Source organism: Dermacentor albipictus, chromosome 1 (genome assembly GCF_038994185.2).
Source record: "Dermacentor albipictus isolate Rhodes 1998 colony chromosome 1, USDA_Dalb.pri_finalv2, whole genome shotgun sequence".
Lineage (NCBI taxonomy): Eukaryota > Metazoa > Arthropoda > Arachnida > Ixodida > Ixodidae > Dermacentor > Dermacentor albipictus.
The window spans coordinates 431,010,036-431,029,583 of NC_091821.1; the positions used below are offsets into that span (position 1 = coordinate 431,010,036).

At 51.0% G+C, this 19,548-nt stretch overlaps 1 protein-coding gene across 2 annotated transcripts in view; it reads right to left on the reverse strand.

Moving 5' to 3' along the window:
* The window catches only part of LOC135908555 (endothelin-converting enzyme 1-like), a 66,368-nt gene extending 47,551 nt beyond the window's left edge, over window positions 1-18,817 (reverse strand). Inside the window, exons 1-3 of one of the 2 annotated variants that reach the window (XM_065440342.2) lie at window positions 18,487-18,817; window positions 15,602-15,933; window positions 7,831-9,947 (exon numbers count right to left, since the gene is read on the reverse strand). In XM_065440342.2, coding sequence (XP_065296414.1) covers window positions 8,237-9,947; window positions 15,602-15,933; window positions 18,487-18,804 — 2,361 coding nt within the window. In that variant the 5' untranslated portion in view covers window positions 18,805-18,817 and the 3' untranslated portion in view covers window positions 7,831-8,236. Of the gene's footprint in view, window positions 1-7,830; window positions 9,948-15,601; window positions 15,934-18,486 lie in introns of those variants that run through there. The other variant, XM_065440350.2, reaches the window with a different exon arrangement.
* Between the last annotated feature and the right edge of the window lie 731 nt (window positions 18,818-19,548).

A 19,548-nucleotide genomic window follows, 5' to 3' on the forward strand; every position in this document is an offset into this window, starting at 1 on the left:
AGTGGAGAGGAACGCCACTAACGCCGGTCGCGTCAGGACGTCGTCGAGATGTGGCCGTGCCACAAAAACATAAAAGGCATGCGCTGTCGGTGATTTGTTTTGTGACATTTGTTCATGAGCTTTCGTTCACAAGATTCCGAGGAATACCGTTGTAAAGAACGCAAGACAAGGTCGGCGCCCCGTGGCGGGCCTGCGCAGTTATGGTTCAGGGCCGGTATTTTGTAGCGATGCCTTTTCCGATTTATTTGCGTTTTCAGGTTGTCCGCGCTTGGCCACTGGTCAGAGTGACGGCATAGAGAAAGAATATGGTGACGGTCTGCTCACATTATCAACGCAATCAGGCGGCCGTGTGTGGTGGATGATAAGAATAGCATAGAATAAGGCATCGCTACAAAATAGCGGCCCAGAATGATTATTCCCCAAGCAACGCGCACAGCGTCGACACCGCATTTTCTGCGACACGGGGGCCTTAACGTTATCGCGTTAGTGCATGACAGGGTTGTGCCACAAGAGAAAGATGACCAGAGAAGCTTGTGTGAAGATTTACGCCGCGTCGCCTCAGCATAATGCCTTCTGGACGCATAACTAGGCGTGACCTCTCTCAAATGCTCTGCAGGAGCTGCCGCGCTTGTCTCCGTGCTTACCCGCCACAGCAACGCGAGTAGAGGGAGGAAGTGGGGAAAATGTTGGCGATGGAACAGAGAGAGAGTGAGAGGAAGCAGCTTTGTTAGCTACAAGGTTACAATCCAGAATGGCGCCGAAGCGTGCACTTAGTGCCGACGAGACGATGGCTCGCATAAAGCATCGAGCGGAGCAAGAACAAACACAAGCGAAGCTTGCAAGGGAACATTTCACATCCCGTCACGGCTTTCGTATGCCGTCAACATATTGCTACGGAAGAGTATTTGCGATGACAAAGAGGCGAGCAGGGTGAAGACGACGACGACGATTAGAGGCTAGCGCGGGCTGTTGCCTCTTGCACAGGAGTGGTCTGCCGGTATCCCCTCTATGCTACCTCTGCAATGAACCGGAATCTATAGATCGTTTTTTATTATCCTGTCGGCGATTTTCTGTTCATCGAAAACTATGTCTAGAAATCCGACTTCAAAATTTAGGATTGCCTTTAAACAGCACTGCTATTCTCTCCCTTGGAGCAACAGTATTGGGATACAGCCACAGGAACGTTTGCCTAGCCATTTATCATTTTCTAAGGGGCACAAAAAGAACGCCTTGTTAATAGTTCTTAGTTTCCACAATTGATTTACTTCTACTTCAGTCTAGGAAATTCAAAAAGTAAAAGCACAAATGAACAGTTTAAATCCTTCTGGTATGATTATTCAAAAAAAATTTTTGCTTACTCAAGTTTAAGCATATGTTTCTTTTTTATTATTATTCTTTTTTTAGTATTCCTATCAACGCAAGGTTTACCACAGTATTCATCACTAGTTTCACTCATGTATTCACAGTTTATTTTTCATCTTGTATTATATTTTTATTTTACTTTTTGTGTTCGTTATTTATTAACAAAATTTTTTTATTTATTCAATCATATTACCACCTGATTCGTGGCCTATCCCCCATAGTGGGTTTGTGACATTGATTGAGGCTTCATCATCTTCATCATCATATTGCCTCTTGGCCAAGTGCGGCGTATTGCCTCGTAAATATACTTGTATATAGCTTTTCATCGGCGTCTTCCTACGTAACATATCTGGTGGAGGTGGACGTTCCCTGTACCTCGTCACGAAGCTTCGCAGTGGACGGTACGTCGGGCCTTCCTTGATGGCTCCCGGCGACGACAACTCGACTCCGCCGCCTCCGACACCTGCTGCCACTTCGACGACCTACATCACTCTCCCTGCTCCCCGTGATCCTGGCGTATTCTCGGGCAAAGATGGGGAAGATGTCGAGGACTGGATCAGCCTGTACGAACACGTCAGCCGCAATAACCGGTGGGACCCTACGATCATGCTCACCAACGTAGTCTTTTACCTCGGTGGCACACCTCGAGTTTGGTTTCGGACGCACGAAGATGAGCTCACCAGTTGGGATTCGCTCAAGCAAAAGCTCCGAGACTTGTTCAGCGACCCCTACGGTCACCAACTTGCCGCGCAGAAGGCGCTTTCCGGCCGTGTGCAGACGTCAACAGAGCCCTACGTCACGTACATTCAGGACGTCTTGGCTGTGTGCCGCACAGTTGACGCACACATGAATGAGTCCGACAAGATCTCCCACATAATCAAAGGCATTGCCGATGACGCCTTCAACTTGCTCGTTTTTAACAACGTGGCGTCGGTGGATGCAGCTATATTAGAGTGCCGCCGCCTGGAACTCGCTAAAAGCCGACGTATCGACCAGCAGTTTGCCCGTCTGCCCAACACCCCAGCGACATCTTCCTGTGCCGACGCTCCTCGTCCCAAAAACACTGGTGATGTTACCAGAATCGTCCGGCGTGAGATCGAGGCCGCTTATCCGGCTGCCTTCGACTCCAGCCCCTCCAATGCACCTGCAGTCACGGTTTCCCTGATCCAGGCAGTTGTCCGCCAGGAGTTCGCAAACATGGGTCTTCACATCATCTGCTCGGCCCATCGCCCTGATACCCACCCGGCTTCGTCAATTCCGCCCCGTCCCGCATCTTCTTACCCACCACGTTTCCGCAACACATCTGAATGGCGCACTGCAGACGACAAGCACATTTGTTTTCACTGCCATCGAATCGGGCACATTTCTCGGCACTGTCGCAGTCGCTGAAGTTCCCCGAACCGTTCTACTTATACTGCTCACTTTCGCCCCCCAGGTGGCCCTTCTCGTCCCTATACTGCCCACTCCGATAATGCCACCACAGATTCTCCTGCGCCTAACCACCCCTTTTCTCGTTCGCCTTCGCCCCAACGACGACAATCTCGCTCTCCCTAGCCACATCGCCCCTATTCGCCGACTCCCTTCGGACGCCGCTCCCAGCCGGAAAACTAGACGATGCAGCACCTCGAGGTGACGCTGCATTGCTCCCTACGCCGCCAAATCCTCTACTGACGTTGCCCACTCATCTGAACGTTCTTGCCATGCAAGTCGACGGTGTTTCTGCATCTGCTCTCATAGACACTGGGGCGCATTTGTCGGTAATGAGCGCTGACCTTCGTAACCGGCTGAGGAAAATAATCACGCCCGCCACGACGCCTGTTGTCCGTGTCGCCGATGGCGGAACAGCCTCTGTAATTGGTATGTCTGCCGCCCGTGTCTCCTTCGCCGATCGCTCCACTATCGTGCTATTCACAGTCATCGCCCACTGTCCCCACGACATCATCCTCGGCTTAGACTTCCTCTCCGCGCATTCTGCTCTCATCGATTGTTCCGCCAGTACTCTCCGCCTTGACCTGCGTGTTCTGGATCCCGCTGAACCACACCCCAGTCGCCTCAGTCCCGTCGACTTCGTTTGCTTGCCACCTTCGGCACTGACTTACGTTGACTTCGTGTCATCCCCACCAGTCCCCGTCGGTCACTACATCGCGGCTCCTATGCAAGCCGCGTCCTCCTTACACACGGGAGCACAGTACCTCATACAGTTTCATCTATTGCGACGAATTGCGTCTGCCTGCCAGTGGTCAATTTTGGCTTGACGACACAAGTGCTGCCACGCGGGATGTCTCTGGCCCAGCTTTGCCCATTGGAGGATCACTCAGTAGCATCTATTGCAGTAGACGACAATTCAGCCGATCCTCCTCTACCATCGCAGTCGGCTAGTTGTACCATCGCCGACTTGCAGAAAATGATTGCGCCCGACATGCCGTCCGAGCACGCTCGGGACCTCTACCGCGTTCTGTTTTCCTACCACGATATTTTTTACTTTGACGATCGTCCTTTGGCCCAAACTAGAGCTGTTAAACATCGAATTAATACCGGCGATGCCCCTCTTATTCATCGCCGCCCGTATCGAGTATCACCGGCTGGGCGTCAAGTTATTCACGCCGAAGTTCGCAAAATGCTTGCCAAGAACATAACTGAACCGTCATGTATAGTCCATGGGCGTTACTTGTTGTACTGGTAAAAAATAAGGATGGATCATGGCGCTTTTGCGTGGATTTTCGGCACCTTAACAGGTTTACCAAAAAGGATGTGTATCCCCTACCTTGGATTGATGACGCCCTTGATTGCCTCCACGGTGCTCTCTATTTCTCCTCTATTGACCTTCGCTCCGGCTACTGGCAGATTGTCTCGGACGATCTCGACCGCGAGAAGACTGCCTTTGTAACACCGGATGGTCTTTATCAATTCAAAGTGATGCCGTTCCGTCTATGTAACGCTCCTGCCACTTTTCAACGCATGATGGACTTCCTTCTTCACGGTTTGAAATGGTCCACGTGTCTGTGCTACTTGGACGACATTATAGTATTCTCCACAACGTTCGCTACGCACCTCGAGCGCCTCTCAGAAGTCCTGGACGTTTTTCGGCGAGCCGGTCTGCAACTCAACGCATCGAAGTGCCAATTCGGCCATCGCCAGATTACCGTCCTTGGACATCTCGTTGACGCGAACGGAGTGCAACCGGACCCAGGCAAGATCCATGCTGTTACGCACTTCCGTGTTCCAAAGTGTTTCAAGAATGTGCGCAGCTTCATCGGCCTTTGCTCGTACTTCCGCCGTTTCGTAAAAAATTTCGCGGCCATAGCACGACCGCTAACCGAGTTTTTGAATAACGACGCGCCTTTCCAGGCGGGGGGGGGGGGGGGGGCGATAACGAGACCTTTGCATTCTCGCTTCTAATCGACCTTCTCACAACTCCTCCCGTTCTGGCCAATTTCGATCCTTCTGCGCCTACCGAAGTCCGTACTGATGCCAGCGGGCAAGGAATTGGCGCAGTACTGGCACAACGCCAGCGCGGCCACGACCGTGTTATCGCTTACGCCAGCAGGCTCCTCTCGCCCGCGGAGCGCAGCTATTCCATCACTGATCGTGAGTATCTGGCCCTAGTTTAGGTGTTTGCGAAGTTCCGCCCATACTTATATGGCCGACCCTTTCCGTTGTCACAGACCATCACGCGCTTTGCTGGTTATGCTCACTGAAAGATCCTACAGGAAGACTTGGTCGCTGGGCCTTACGCCTCCAAGAATATTCGTACTCTGTCACCTACAAATCTGGCCGACTACACAAGGACGCTGACTGCCTGTCTCGCTACCCGGTAGACGAGCCTGACGACGCCGACAATGCTAGCACCAACGGCATTTTCTCTGTGTCTGCCTTCGCTAACATCGCCGATGAGCAGTACCGAGACCTATCGCTGCGAGTACTCATCGAGCGTCTGCGCTCAACACCTATCGACGCATCCGTTCGCCGATATGTCCTCCAGGGCGGCATACTGTACTGATGGAACTTCCTCCCTGATGGCTCTGATCTTCTTGTCGCGCCAAAACATCTACGACACACTGTGCTCTTTGAGGTGCATGACGCACCCACTGCTGGACATTTTGGTGTAACCCACACGTACGACCGCGTCCGCCACCGCTTCTATTGGCCTGGTCTCACTCGCTCCGTCCGACCCTATGTTGCTGCCTGTGATACCTGCCAGAGTCGAAAAACACCTCAGGTGCTACCTGCGGGTCATCTCCAGCCGATCGCCGTCCCTGTGGAACCATTCTTTCGTGTTGGATTAGACCTCATCGGTCCCTTTCCCACGTCATCCTGTGGGAACAATTGGGAAGCCGTCGCAACAAATTACGCCACCCGATACGCTATCTCGCGGGCTCTCCCTACCAGTGCGCCACTGACGTCGCGGACTTTCTCTTGCGTGACATTATCTTAGTGCATGGCGCCCCGCGACAGCTGCTTACTGACCGTGGTCGTAACTTCCTCTCGAAAGTTATCGCCGACATCGTGCGTTCCTGCACCATTCAACACAAGCTGTCTACCTCATACCATCCTCAAACCAATGGCCTGACAGAGCGGTTACACCGTACTCTTACCGATATGCTGTCCAAGTATACGTTTCCAAGGACCACCACAACTGGGACATTGCCCTTCCTTACGTCACATTTGCGTACAATTCTTCCCGGCACGACACCGCCCGATTTTCTCCATTTTATCTACTGTACGGTCGCGAACCGACCTTGCCTCTAGACACGGCACTTCCTCCTGCTGCGATCTCAACAAGCGAGTATGCGCGCGACGCCATCGCCCTCGCGGACCATGCACGCCAGCTTGCCCATACTCGACTGAAGGCCTCGCAAACCACTCAAAAGCGTCAGTACAACGCCCGGCACCGTGACGTATAGTTTTCGCCTGGTGCGCTTGTGCTCCTGTGGTCGCCCTCTCGTCACGTCGCACTTTCAGAGAAGCTCCTCTCGCGATATACGGGGCCCTACCACGTGCTCCGCCAAGTGACGCCTGTGACGTACAAAATTGCTCCTGTGCGTTCAGCCTCGTCCTCTACTCTGGCATCTAGTGATGTTGCGCACGTCAGTAGGCTCAAGGCCTACTACACTGCTTCCGAGTCCGGTGTTTAGTCGCTCTGGGACGGTGCTTTTGCCGCCGGGGGTAGTGCTACGGAACAGTATTTGCGATGACAAAGAGGCGAGCACGGTGAAGACGACGACGACGATGAGAGGCTAGCGCGGGCTGTTGCCTCTTGGCCAAGTGCAGCGTATTGCCTTGAAAATATACTTGTATATATCTTTTCGTCGGCGTCTTCCTACGTAACAAGATCAACGCCAAATAATATCAATCAACGCAAACAGCAGACAAAGCTTCGCCTACATAGATTCCCACATATACGTGCGTGGGATCTGCATCTTTCTTTAAAGAAGGCGAGCCGGCACATGACGCGATAGGAAAGGGTGACGAAAGGTTCTGCCGCCAACCTAACTTCAATAAATTGACTTTACCCTGATGAAATAGGAGTTGCACATGAAAGAAACGTTTCGATTTTTTTTTCTTAATTTTATGCCCATATAATAACCTCGTCACAGTGAACGCCATGATTGCCGGCTGTTTTATGAGAGCGCTACAATAGTACCTACAGCTCATTATATATGTCTCCAGAATGGATGTTCCCCCAATGGGCCAGTCTCTTTCTCTTAGAATAGATGCTGGTAAACCGTGATCACGTTAAAAATCCCCAGGTGGTCGAAATTAAACGAAATCCCCACTACGGCGTGCTTCATAATTATATCGTGGTTTCGGCACGTAAAACACCAGCATTTATTCTTTTTTATTAACGCGCACCGCCCTCGTACATTATTCACAAGGCATAGCTTACACACCGTGCACGTATTTTGCATGTTCCGAAAATGTCAACGAGTACTGAAGATACGTACGCGCTGGATGATAGGTGGGGAGGCTAGCCGAGGGAGAGGCTTAATATGCAATGATATATATATACAGGTCTAATATATAACGGGAGATCACAGGTCAAGAGATAGAAATCTGCCCCACTTTTGGCCAAGCCCCGTGAGTGGATATGGGCCAAAGGCTGTAACGTCATCACCATAAAAAAAGCGCACACTCATCCACTTGCACAAGAGCTCGGTAAGCGGCAGCCGTGAGCACCATGAAAAGAACAAAGTGGAGCTTTATGGCATCGTCAATAACCAAATGTCCTCCAACTTAGTCCTTTTGGCTGCACCGCATAAAGTAAATGAGCTGGACGTACTACAGCACCAGGAATAATAATAAACGTCTATATTATGCATATGAAAATTACAGACCATGTACACAACTGCGGTGAACAATTGATGCAACATCCCGGTTGTGTAACCACGCGCCCAATGAGATAAAAAAAGAACTGAACGGAGTAATAACAAACAGTGAGGCCTGAAATAATCGCTAAATTATACTGCCGTACTACCGGTCACCGCATAACCATGGTTTACTCGAATACCTGTAATAACGTGAGCAACCAATGCCTTGCTCAACTATTCTCCAAATCGAGCAACAGTGTGCAAGGAACATCTATGTTTTCTATGCAGCCCTTCTATCCATTTACCTAAATTGCAATTAAATATGAGACAGACGGCGTCAGCACCATCAAAGAGACTTCCGCACAAAAAGGAATGAAGGCCATCAAAAGGGCGGCTTTCGATTGTTTGGTCACATTTTACTAATCTCAAAGTGGCCTATACGGCAGTCAACTATGTCGCTTACAACTCATTTACCAATACGTATCGCCGTCTCGGGTCGTTCTCATGCACGCAACAATGTCCCGCGCTCTTCCCGCTGCATGATGCGGCCGCGATGCCCTTCCCCGTCAGTGCCACAGTGCGCACTTGCCGGCGAGGTTCATTCGGTCGCCGGAGGAGCAGCCGAACACGCGAGAGAAGTGGGCGCTGTGCGCGAGCGGCCACTCGCAGTCGACCTCTCCCCGAGGCTTGCCGCAGAGAGGCAGGCACTGCACGACGAAGAAGAGCTCGTCGTCCGTGAGCTGGACGAACCTCGCCCCGGACGCTCCTCCCTCGCCGCCCTTGTACGCCGACCACAGCACGGACGAGGTCATCACGACTGTTCGGGTCGTGACGTTCAAAACCGACGGCGCCGTCACGCGCCGCCGAGCGCACGTCTTCAAGCGCCTCGACGCCTTCGCGAGAAGTCGCCGGCAACCGGACCTCCTCCCGAGGAACCCCTCGACGAGGCCGGTCGCCACTCGCAGTCCGAGTCCGCCGTACTTGGCGCCCGCTGGAAGACCCGACGAATAGAACCACGGGTCCAGGTCGTCGAACACTGCGCCGGAGAGGAGAGACCGCCTGCGTGCGGATGACGCCGGAGTTTCTTTTCCCTTCGAAGGCAGATAAGTAACGGCGCTCTTCGTGAGCGACCAGTTGATTAACGGGTTTTCGGTCATGTCCGGCAGAGCGTCGAAGCCTGCCGGGTTTAGGAGCGCGAACTTGAGCAACGCCGACTCGCGCAAGGCGTGGACGGCGTCGGAGCAGCTGCCGCGGTTGAACGGACGTCCCGACTTGGCGGTGCCCATAGCGCGAACGATGCCTCTCGTGACTTTTCGCAGGTCTTCCATTCCGTACTTGCCGCCCATCATTTCCTCCAGGAGATTCCCTTCGAGCACGTTTGGAAAGAAGCGCCTTGTTTCAGCGAGGCAATAGTGTCGGTGCGCGGACCGGGAGTCGCGGGTCGCGTAGTACAGCGACACGATGCGCTTGTTGGTGAACGGCACGACAGCCTGCACGCAAAGCCAGCTGTAAAATTCCATGAACTTTTCTCCACCGACGCTCTTGTGCCGCGAGAAGACGGCGTCGAAATACCGCGGATTTTCCACGACGACGTCCACCTTCGAGCGGTCGGAGATATTCCAGTACTTGCGAAGAACGGCGCCCCAATCCTCGGCTGACAACGACGGAGTGCGATGGTTAATCATTGCTGCGTTCGTTAATATCGAAGCATTATTCTTCCGGTTGCCGCTGGAAATCGCCAACCTTAAAAGCTCGAAAACAGCCACTTCTTGCGCGTATAGATCACGATACTTATCGGCCGAGACCGGACGGTTGTCGCTAGAGAAACCTTTGTATACAGCGTTAAAGTAACGCACGGCATGGTTCCGATTCATGCGTCGACGGCGAGCCGCGATTTCTTCCAGGAGCTTCTTCGTCGGTCGGATGGTCGCCTTCTCGCTCGCACTCGCGAACACGAACTCCAGCAGCACGGGCAGTCTGATCGCCGTCGACATGTAAAGCATGGCGTCCAAGGCATTAGAAGAGGACCCGTTGCGTCTGGGCCAAGTGACGCCGCCTTCTGCTAGCAGCCGCTTCGCGCTGGTCAGGTGACCCAAGCTTGACGTCACGGTGTTGTAACAAGCGCCGAAGAAGCGGGCCGCCTTCTGCCTAGCGTTCTGACCCTCGGTCGGCACCCGTGTCGCCAGGGCTCGCTCGGCGACTTGCGCCACGAACGCCTCCCGGAATACTTCTCCCAGCGGCCGGGAGTTCGCGTCCAGCCAGGTTCCGCAAGAATACCTGGACAGTTATTTGGATGGTGAGGTGCGAAACTCGGCTCACCGGTGTTTCGTAATAAACGAGTTCGCGGTTACGAGCACGAAGCAAGGAAAAGTGCTTTTATGAAATAATATTTCGAGTTATCAGTGGACGAAGGTTTCTAAGACACTTGTGCGCGTTACCGTAAGTACCTCCTTAAACGGGCTCTCAAATAACGTGATCATGTATTATAATATCGGCGCTCTTGCGTTAGTTGCAAACCAACACGGCAACCAACTAAAACCTGCCGTCGCAATTCTCCTGTCAACGTTCGCTTGGTTACCGTCACCTGCATGGCAATGTGCTAGTCCAAGTATATCGTATATTTACACGTGGCTAACAAACGTGATTTTCGCACTACCAAAAACGAAATCTAGATTATCAATTTCGATCACAAAAGCGCTGTGAATATTCGCCTTCGCGACGTGCGCTCGGTCGCCGGTAGGCCGTCTACGTGAACGATAAACTCTCGGACGCTGTGGAGCGCAGGCTGAAGCACGGAGACAGCCCTCGGTGTTCACTCATGGTGCATAGAGAATAAAAGTCCTTCGTCATTGGGGCAGAGGCGAAGGGGCTGTAGTATACTCCGTTCCATACACAGCAGTCAACGCTGTGGAAGCTACGCAAGAAGTTCGGTCAAGAAAAGTTATATCACTCCGCGCGTTCCGTCCTTGCTTGGCTGCGCGCCAACAGCGTTCGCTCGCGCGAGCATTCACGTGAGGCTCCTCGTGACGGGTTGCAAATAAAAAATCCGAAAAGAACGACAAAAAAATGGCTGTGGCTTAGCTAAGGTTAAGCCCAGGATGCGAAGCATACTAGCCTTTATTTTAAAGCGACAGCGTTAAGGAGCTCGTGTCGCAGAAAAGCCGGTGTCGTCGGCGTCGGCTCAGGCGGGCGGCGCTTGCTCAGGCGCACATTTCGTTGTCGCGCCGAACGCTGCGTTGCTCGACGCTCACCGCGTCCGATGCGGGGCGCGTAGTCGCTGCGCCGTAGAAAAGCCACCTAGAAACAGTCTCTGTAGCACGCCGCAACCTTCGCTTCTCATTCCAACGAGCAGCTCTGTCTCCAGGAGGCATCTCACCTTGTGAGTGTCTAGCAGAGGCAAGCGCAGCTGCTTATATACCGCCGCGACGCCGCGAGCGACGGCGCGAGTTGGAGCCCAGTTTCTCCTCTGTCGTGACGTCACGGTGTCACGTGGTCAGCCTTGAAGGCGACGGCGCGTGTTGGAGCCCCGTTTCTCCTCTGTCGTGACGTCACGGTGTCACGTGGTATTGAAGGCGACACCGCCGTGCCTGAGGAGCTGGGTTGAGCTCTCGAGCGACGGCGCGAGTTGGAGCCCCGTTTCTCCTCTGTCGCGACGTCACGGTGTCACGTGGTATTGAAGGCGACACCGCCGCGCCTGAGGAGCTGCGTTGAGCTCTAGTAATATGCTTCGCATAAAATGATCTAAACCAACACATTGGCAGCTGTGTACCACAGCGTGTTTACTTCTAAGGATTAAAACTTGTTTCATTCGATACTGAGCCTATATAAACAACAGTCGCGCGCAATTGAAGTAAAAAAAAAACATCGAACTATATCCAAGTGCGAACGAAGCCAGCCCAAGAAGTCTCTCTAGCTTTTACAACGTTGACTGCTACCTATGGAACGGAGCATCGAAAGCCTTCCCGCCCGGGCTATGGCGAAGTTCTGAAGTTCACGACGCGCAACTAACAGCATTCCTAAGAGCTGACTTTTCCACAAAAATTGATTATAATCGCGGAAAACTTTCTGTGGCGATGAAGGGATAGCTATGGGGTCAAAGCGCGCACAAGAGAGAGCGCTTCTGAAAAAAGTCCCGCGTTTTCATCCACGTTAGTTTAAGCTCGGGAGGAGAAAAAAACACCTTATTAGTAGCAGTTAAATAGGACGAAACACACCACTGAATGTTAGAGTTTACTTATTTTGCGGATTATGCCTTGCGCGTCAGGGCAAACGCGAAACCGTCGCACGTGGAAGCTGCGTCGCTTCGGCGTCTTTTCCGAGCAACCAAAAGCACTGTCAAACCCTGGCAGACTACTTGGCGCGGTAAGACACGTACAAAAGCTCCACCCCCGTAGCTTTCCCTTCATTGCCACAGAGAGTTGTCCGCAAGTGTAGTTGCACATTGAGCTTGTTGGTGTGACACGCTGAAGGCCTTAGACGCAGCACACCCGATTATGGACACACCAACGACGTAGACGACGACACAGAACACAGCGCCAAATGTGTGTGTGTGCGTGTGCGTGCGTGCGCGCGCCCTACGCCTAAAGCCTTCTGTTTCTCGGAGTTTAAACGTTTTATAATCCCGCTTCAGTAGGTTATTTGCCTTCCGTTTTACCTCTGCAGCAGAGAATGTATACTGAAGGAGAAGAAAGCCAACGGTGGCGAGTTCAAGCTACAGCGTGCAGCTTACGGTGACATGTCTTTAACCAAGGAAAAGCGATCTCGTCACAAAGAAGCCAGCTGACGCTGGCCAGAGCTGGAACCGGCAGACGGCGTGAGCCAGAGATCGAGAACGAAAGCGGAAGAAGTGCGAAATCATATAACGTTGTTGGCGATGTCAGGCGTTGTGGGCCTTTAGAGCACCGGCGCCCCTCTTGAACGACAAGTTTAAGTTTTGATAACTAAAGAAAAAAAAATGGCTGTGGCTTAGGTAAGGTTAAGCCCAGGATGCGAAGCATGCTAGCCTTTATTTTAGTTGTTGAACCACTGTTTAGCCTGGTGAACTGCTGTTGCTTGGCTATATTTGGTTCGGCTAGACGAAGAAACAACTCATGCATTACTTCTTCGCCTTCAAGAGTGGAACGCGACAGCGTTCCCGTCGACCCGCCAAGGGGTGTAAGACAATGGGCTACAGGGCAGCGACTACGCGCCCCGCATTGGACGCGGTGAGCGTCGAGCAAAGCAGCGTTCGGCGCGGCAACGAAATGTGCGCCTGAGCAAGAGACGCACGCCTTAGAAACAGCGCGTTTCTAAGGCAACACCGCATTCACTAGAGGCGCTTTTGTACCGCTTTGAAGCGTTGTACTCGTGGCTCAGTGGTTAATAAAGAAAAAAAAAAAAAACTCGTGGCTCAGTGGTAGCGTCTCCGTCCCACACTCCGGAGACCCTGGTTCGATTCCCACCCAGCCCGTCTTGCAAGAGTTGAGCCAAAGCCACTTCTCCTCTGTCGTGACGTCACGGTGTCACGTGATTTCATGGTCACCGCCGCGCCTGAGGAGCTGGGTTGAGCCCTCGTAATATGCTTCGCATAAAAAAGAAGAAGCAGTGACTACAATGGCGGAAAGAGCGTGGTCGAGTTCCTCCAACACCCGTGTACAGCGCGTACCACCACGCAGCTCTAGCCTGGGCTACCGCTTCACAATATATGAATGCGTTCACTCCTCCAGATGCATTTCCGAAAGGTGTGCCATCACCACCGCAAGTGCGTTCCGGTCTGTCCTCGCACTAAGTGGCTGGTATACATTTAGTGAGAAGCGGAAGTTCGAGAAGTGGAACGAGTTCGATGTACATAGCCTGCACGGCTTCATGTTTTACACGCAGTAACACGGACAATCATCCAGAGTTTTGGGGTGAATAGTAAAAGAAGGATCTAAGCCGAGCAGCCCGAAAAGAGCTTTCTCGAGTAAAAAAAAAATCAGCCAGCTTTACCGAACAGATGCTAAGGAAGCATGGCAAGAAAGGTTTTCAATGTTAATTTATATATATGATTTGATCGTCTCCTTGGAATCCGCAGCAGCAAAGCGGTTTCGGAACATGACGTCAGGGAACAAGACAAAATTTCGTTGCATTCAAGGCGTCTGCCTTTAAATAAAGATGTCCAGCGTATGCCACATACGACCATAGGCATCGCTAATTTAAATTCCAGGATGAGCAGCACAGTCGCGAGGAAATTTTATTCTTACGCGAATTCCATGCTTTGCAAGAGTCTGCGGTCGGCTGCGTACATCTCTTTCTCCATATTTTTCTCTGCTTAGGCGATTACGTCCGACGCTTATACGGGGTGATCATTTCCAAGTTTACCGAAATTTTCAGAAATTCGAACTATTCCGCGTTTCAATCCTTCAATATAACCAACTGTTTTTCAAAAGTCACTAATTGACTTCTTAATTACAGTAAAAGCTCGTTAATTCGAACCGCAAGGGGAAGCCGCTTCAGTTCGAATTAACGAAAGTTCGAACTAACGAAAGTGAAGGAGAGCAACAGTACACTGCGATTTGGAAGCAGTAGGGCATGTCAGAAATTTGGCGTGTCAGAAAGTGATGGCGTGTGCCGCGGGCACACGCCATCTTCAAGTCGAAGCTCTGGGTCTGACTGTGCCACACCACCGATGTCCACCGAAACGAACGTTAGCCGAGGCTTAACACCATCACAATGAATCGCGACGGCCGATACCTCCTAAGCTGAAAACAGAGGTGCGCAACCGATGAAGACTGCCGAGACAAAGACGCTGAACATGTGAAGGTGGCGAAGGCCCTGATTCGTTGGTTCTTGATTGCAAGCGCAGCTGCGACGTACTTGATTCGCTGTGTTTTGGCGCTTGCCGTGCCATCTCCGCATAACATTAGCAGCTGTACAAGATTTGCAAAGCCTCCGAGATTCGCAACGGGCGAGAAGTCTTGCAGGTTACGTAGAACGGAGAGGCGGCAGCCGCCGCTGCCTTCTGGCTGACCCCGCGCCGGTTAGATTTTTTTCCGATTTTGCCTTCTCTCGCCGTTCTCTCTGTTTCGGAGGAAATACAGCCTTGTGTGTAGGCAGTAGGTGCGTTTCTCTGGCCGTGTGCCAGGCGAGCGTAGTTCGAATTAGCGAGCGTAGTTCGAATTATCCGTGAGGGAACCTTCTCGCGTTCGAATTAACGGACTTTTTTATACATAGACTTCTGTGGAGCTTGGCCGGACCAAATCGTACAGTTCGAATTATCCATAAATTCGAATTATTGAAGTTCGAATTAACGAGCTTTCACTATAATTACTTCATGGCACATATTGCAATTTACGAATTGTAGTCGGTGAGTTTGCCAGGCGTGTCCACTTGGAACGAATTTCCAGAATGACGCCAGTTTGGATACATGCGCCATCAAACTCGCCGTAAAAAAACATGCACAGTTGTTCCCCTTACTTTTTTAACAAAACGTTGTTTCGTGCATTGAAGCCCAAAAGCGAATGGAACGCCCGTGTATTTCGTTCCACACTTTGTGCAACAACATGTCGAAACTGTTTTCATTCTGGAAATTCACTTCAAGTGGATGCGTCTTGCCAATCCACCGGCCGCAATTCGTAAAGAGCACTGCAACCGGGAAGCTATTCATTAGGAAGGTAATTAACGATTTGTTGTCAATTAATTGAATAGGTGTTCCGATTTCCCCCAGTACTAATGTCCGCCTCTTCGGATAATCCTGCTCAGGGACAAGAATTATGTCAGAGGTAATGTTTTCTTTTTTTTTTTATTTCTCAAAACTTAGAAATGTTCACGCCGCATATATTAGCCTACTCTTTCAAGTCTATGTTATCGGGGACTATTTTCCGTGGGCCGCGGTGACTTCTATGACATTAGGAGAGGGTATTATTTTTTACAGCTAACTACAAGACAAGAAATACGCCGTAATTTTCGCGTACCTGTAAAAGCTATTGCAGGGAGACGCGCGCTGGTCGACCGCAGCTTGCAGCAGAGCCGCTGCTCTGGCGCACGCAGAACCTCTGCAGGCAGCCGCAGCTGCAGCAGCGGCGGTCGTTTCCAACCGAGTGGCCCGCGGAGTGTGAGAGATGCTGGCGTTCACCAGCGCCTTCGCTTCCGACGTGCCGTGGTGCCACCAGAGCGCTGCCGCCACTGCCGCCACTGCAACGACGTATAGGACGCCCAGCAGGCAGGTCGTCGCCACGGATCGGCTCGCCGGCTTGTTCTGGTGCGGCTCTTCGTCGTCCTTCCCGGAAGGTTCGCTCGAAAAGCCCTGCGCGAGCCAGAACAAGGGCCCGATGTGATACAAGCAAATGCTCGATGCTATTCTTTCGCGTCATCCATCGCTCGGAGCCGGAACATCGCCCGTGACAGCGTGGGCAGCCTGCTAGGACCACAGACAGAGCGTGAATAGGAATAGCATTGGAAGAAAATCATTACATTATACAGGCCCAAGCTTCCGAATCGAAGACGAAGATACCATGCGAAACGGTCACTTAACACGACCGAGCGACTTGGGGTAACATATGGGCTCCGAATAAAAAACAAGTTTTCCTTTAAGGAACGCATATACTGGGTGAAGACTCGCAAACAGTTACAAATTGGCGAAACGCGCGACACTGAATGCACAACGTAGCAGCCAGACCACGCAGCTAAGTCACCTGGTCAGATGGTCAAGATGTCTGGATGTTTCAGCTGTTTAACGACTAGGCTGAGCGATAGCGTGCTGACGCAAGTAGCGCCCCACCTGTGAATTGCGTAAGCTTCAATGATCTCGCGCATTCTTTGGTCCTTAAGTCACCTAAGGACTTGGCACTTCTTAAAGTATGGGGTACAGCCGCACGAGGCTATATGAATGGCTAGGTTACTTGCACGTCCTTTATCGAGAGACCGTGCGTGTTTCATATGGCGTTCGATGAGGCACTGTGGTGTTACGTTTTGCTGATTTGTAACTGTGTGCGCATCTTCACCAAAGTATGTACGTCCTTTCAGATAAAACGTGTTGCTAGGGGTGTGCGAATAGTCGAAGCTTTCAATAACGAAACGAATAGTGTCCTATTCTAGGGGCTCTACGAAACGAATAGTCACTATTCGTAAATGCGAATATTTTTTAATATATTTCGAATATTTGAAAACGGCGTATGCACCCAAACAAACATGAAATTGAAGAAGAAGTACCCCGCGCGCACAGTACAGATAGAAAACATGAGCGATTGGTTAATGGAGCAGGTTATGTCGAGTAAGTATCCATACTTACAGGCTGTACAAGGATCATTCGCACTCTCTGGAAAGCACTGCGAAACTACTGTGTGAGCATTAGGAGCAAACAAAAAACTACTTGTTTGCGCCTAATGCCCCATTAGTGTTTTTAATAAACAAGGCTTCATAACTTACTATGTAATGACAGAAACTTACCAACGTTAAGAATATTAGGATGTGACCGTCGTTTTGTAATAGTTTTGATGACGGCTATTCATTGTCCGAAAACGATTCTAGAATAATTCCATATTCGATTAGATTCAATTCTGTCATCATTCGATTCGTATTCGGTTCGGTACCACTGTTCGCACACCCCTACTTGTTGCTATAGTCTGCGTCCATGTGCTGTCTTTCATGTGCCGTCATTTCCTGCTCTTCACAACATACAACAGTGCTACTAGTACTACTACTACTACTACTACTACTACTACTACTACTACTACTACTACTACTACTACTACTACTACTAGTGAGTGAGTGAGTGAGTGAGTGAGTGAGTGAGTGAGTGAGTGAGTGAGTGAGTGAGTGAGTGAGTGAGTGAGTGAGTGAGTGAGTGAGTGAGTGAGTGAGTGAGTGAGTGAGTGAGTGAGTGAGTGAGTGAGTGAGTGTGATGAGTGAGTGAGTGAGTGTGATGAGTGAGTGTGATGAGCACCTGTACAATTAAAGTAATTATAACAGCTTCCTCCTAACAGTTCTCTATCGAAACTGAATAATGATTTCGTGTTGCGCTGTGCTGCAAGTGTAAGTCTTACTAATCTAACAAGAGTGATAGCTGCTTTATGGTGATTATGCGTTGATAACCCGGTGCCGAATCGAAAGAAAATTAACAATATCCTTTGTTCAGAAGCGATTAAACACACGCATGCTAGCTCCCCACCGGACGCCGTAAACCGACTGACCCACAAATGCAACAGCTGAGCGTGACCACGTAGCCTATTCATTAAAACGCACTTATGCGTTTGGCTGTGGCGATAAAATGCCAGGTGTTGAACATTTTTTACGCCACCGAAGACTATGGTAGATGTCGTCGTCCTCGGACAAAAATAAAGCGTCCTGAGTCCTTCACTCACAGCCAGGGAGCGAAGGATGCTGTAGAGTGTGCGCGCATTTACACCGCCTAGAATTATTTTGCAAGCACTGAAATCACAGTAAGCGAACATTCTCGCGTCTCGCTTCCAACCGAATGGAGCCGCTGAAGCTGCAACTGGAACATGCACTAAGAAAAACAAAGCCATGGCTTCGCATCAACCACATCCTCCATAAACAAACGTCATTTCGTTCGTAGCACTGTGACTGCATTTTAAACGTTGATCCGTTAGCAGGAATGCTGAATTTGCTTGCCGACGTTTCGATGTAACCGTAACAAAGCAGCGTTACTATTTCTTTCGCGAGCATTTAATGATGTGACGTGCTTTCACGAATAGCAAAGATCTCACAGCCGTGAGCTTCAGCGCCATGAAGAGTAAATGACGCTATGAAACCGCGCGGCAATATCGCAGATGCGAGGCTCAAATTAACGAGAGTACCAAGCTCAATTGAAGTTTTGCCACAGTTCTGACATACTGACTTCTCTTTTTGAAGATTTCACAGTCGCGGCTGCTTCCCGGGTATCTGTCGGTGATCCGATGACGGCTAGTGGCTCGGAACCTCGCCGGTGCGAGGACAGGGACGGGACGATTTGCGATTTGGCCACCGGCGGCAAGGACATTGACCTCGCCCTGGGGATATCTCGTTTGCTTTCCTTAGCATGACCTCCAGGGCTTTGCGCTCCACTCTGTGAGCACTGGCTCTGAATACCGGGCACGTTTTCTTCAGCATGACGTGAGGGGTCTTTGTTTGTGGACTGCGAAGACGGTGCCTCGTTCTCGATAGCGTTGTCTTCCATGGCGAACGAGCACTGCCGGTTGGTCGCTGATGATGACGATGAGGATGACCTCAGTAACTGTCGCACGTACCCACCGCGCAGAATCGGTACGAGCAGCTTGCGCAAATGAATGAATGGATGAATGAACTGACCTGTGCTTGCGGAGAAGTTGGCACCACTGCGAATCTACCCTTCTTCCAATCCCCTATCTCCCAACAGGTAGGGCCCAAGCGCTCGCGCGCAAAAGCAGATAAAAAGATAACCGTCTCTGTGCGCGCTTCGCTAAAAATGACGTCTAATCGAGTAAGCCTGGTCGTACTGTGTCAGTTCACGTCACAAACGTTAGTGCTGGCACCACCGACATTGACAGATTTAGCTAAACGTAGCTCACGGCCGGTTCGTTCTCTGTGTATACGCCGAGACTCAACATAAGATTGCACCGATCTATCCTTATTATGGCGAAGGCCTTTATATGCCACATGAAGTGAAAAATTCGCCGTCAGTTGATATGATCCGATGGTACCAAAAGCCACGTGGCCAAGTGATGACGTCACGTTCTCGGCACTGGTCCTGTTGCGGCTCGCACTGCAAAATCCCATGGTGAACAGCCACGGCGTCGCACGGAGGCCGTGGCTGTTCCAAAAAAGCCGACCTTGCCCTCTCCCAAAATTGTATTAAGGTGCATTAAAAATGAATTAAGGTGGATTAAGGTTGGTACAAATTAGACTAAGGTGGATTAAGGCGGGTTAAGGTGGATTAAAGTAT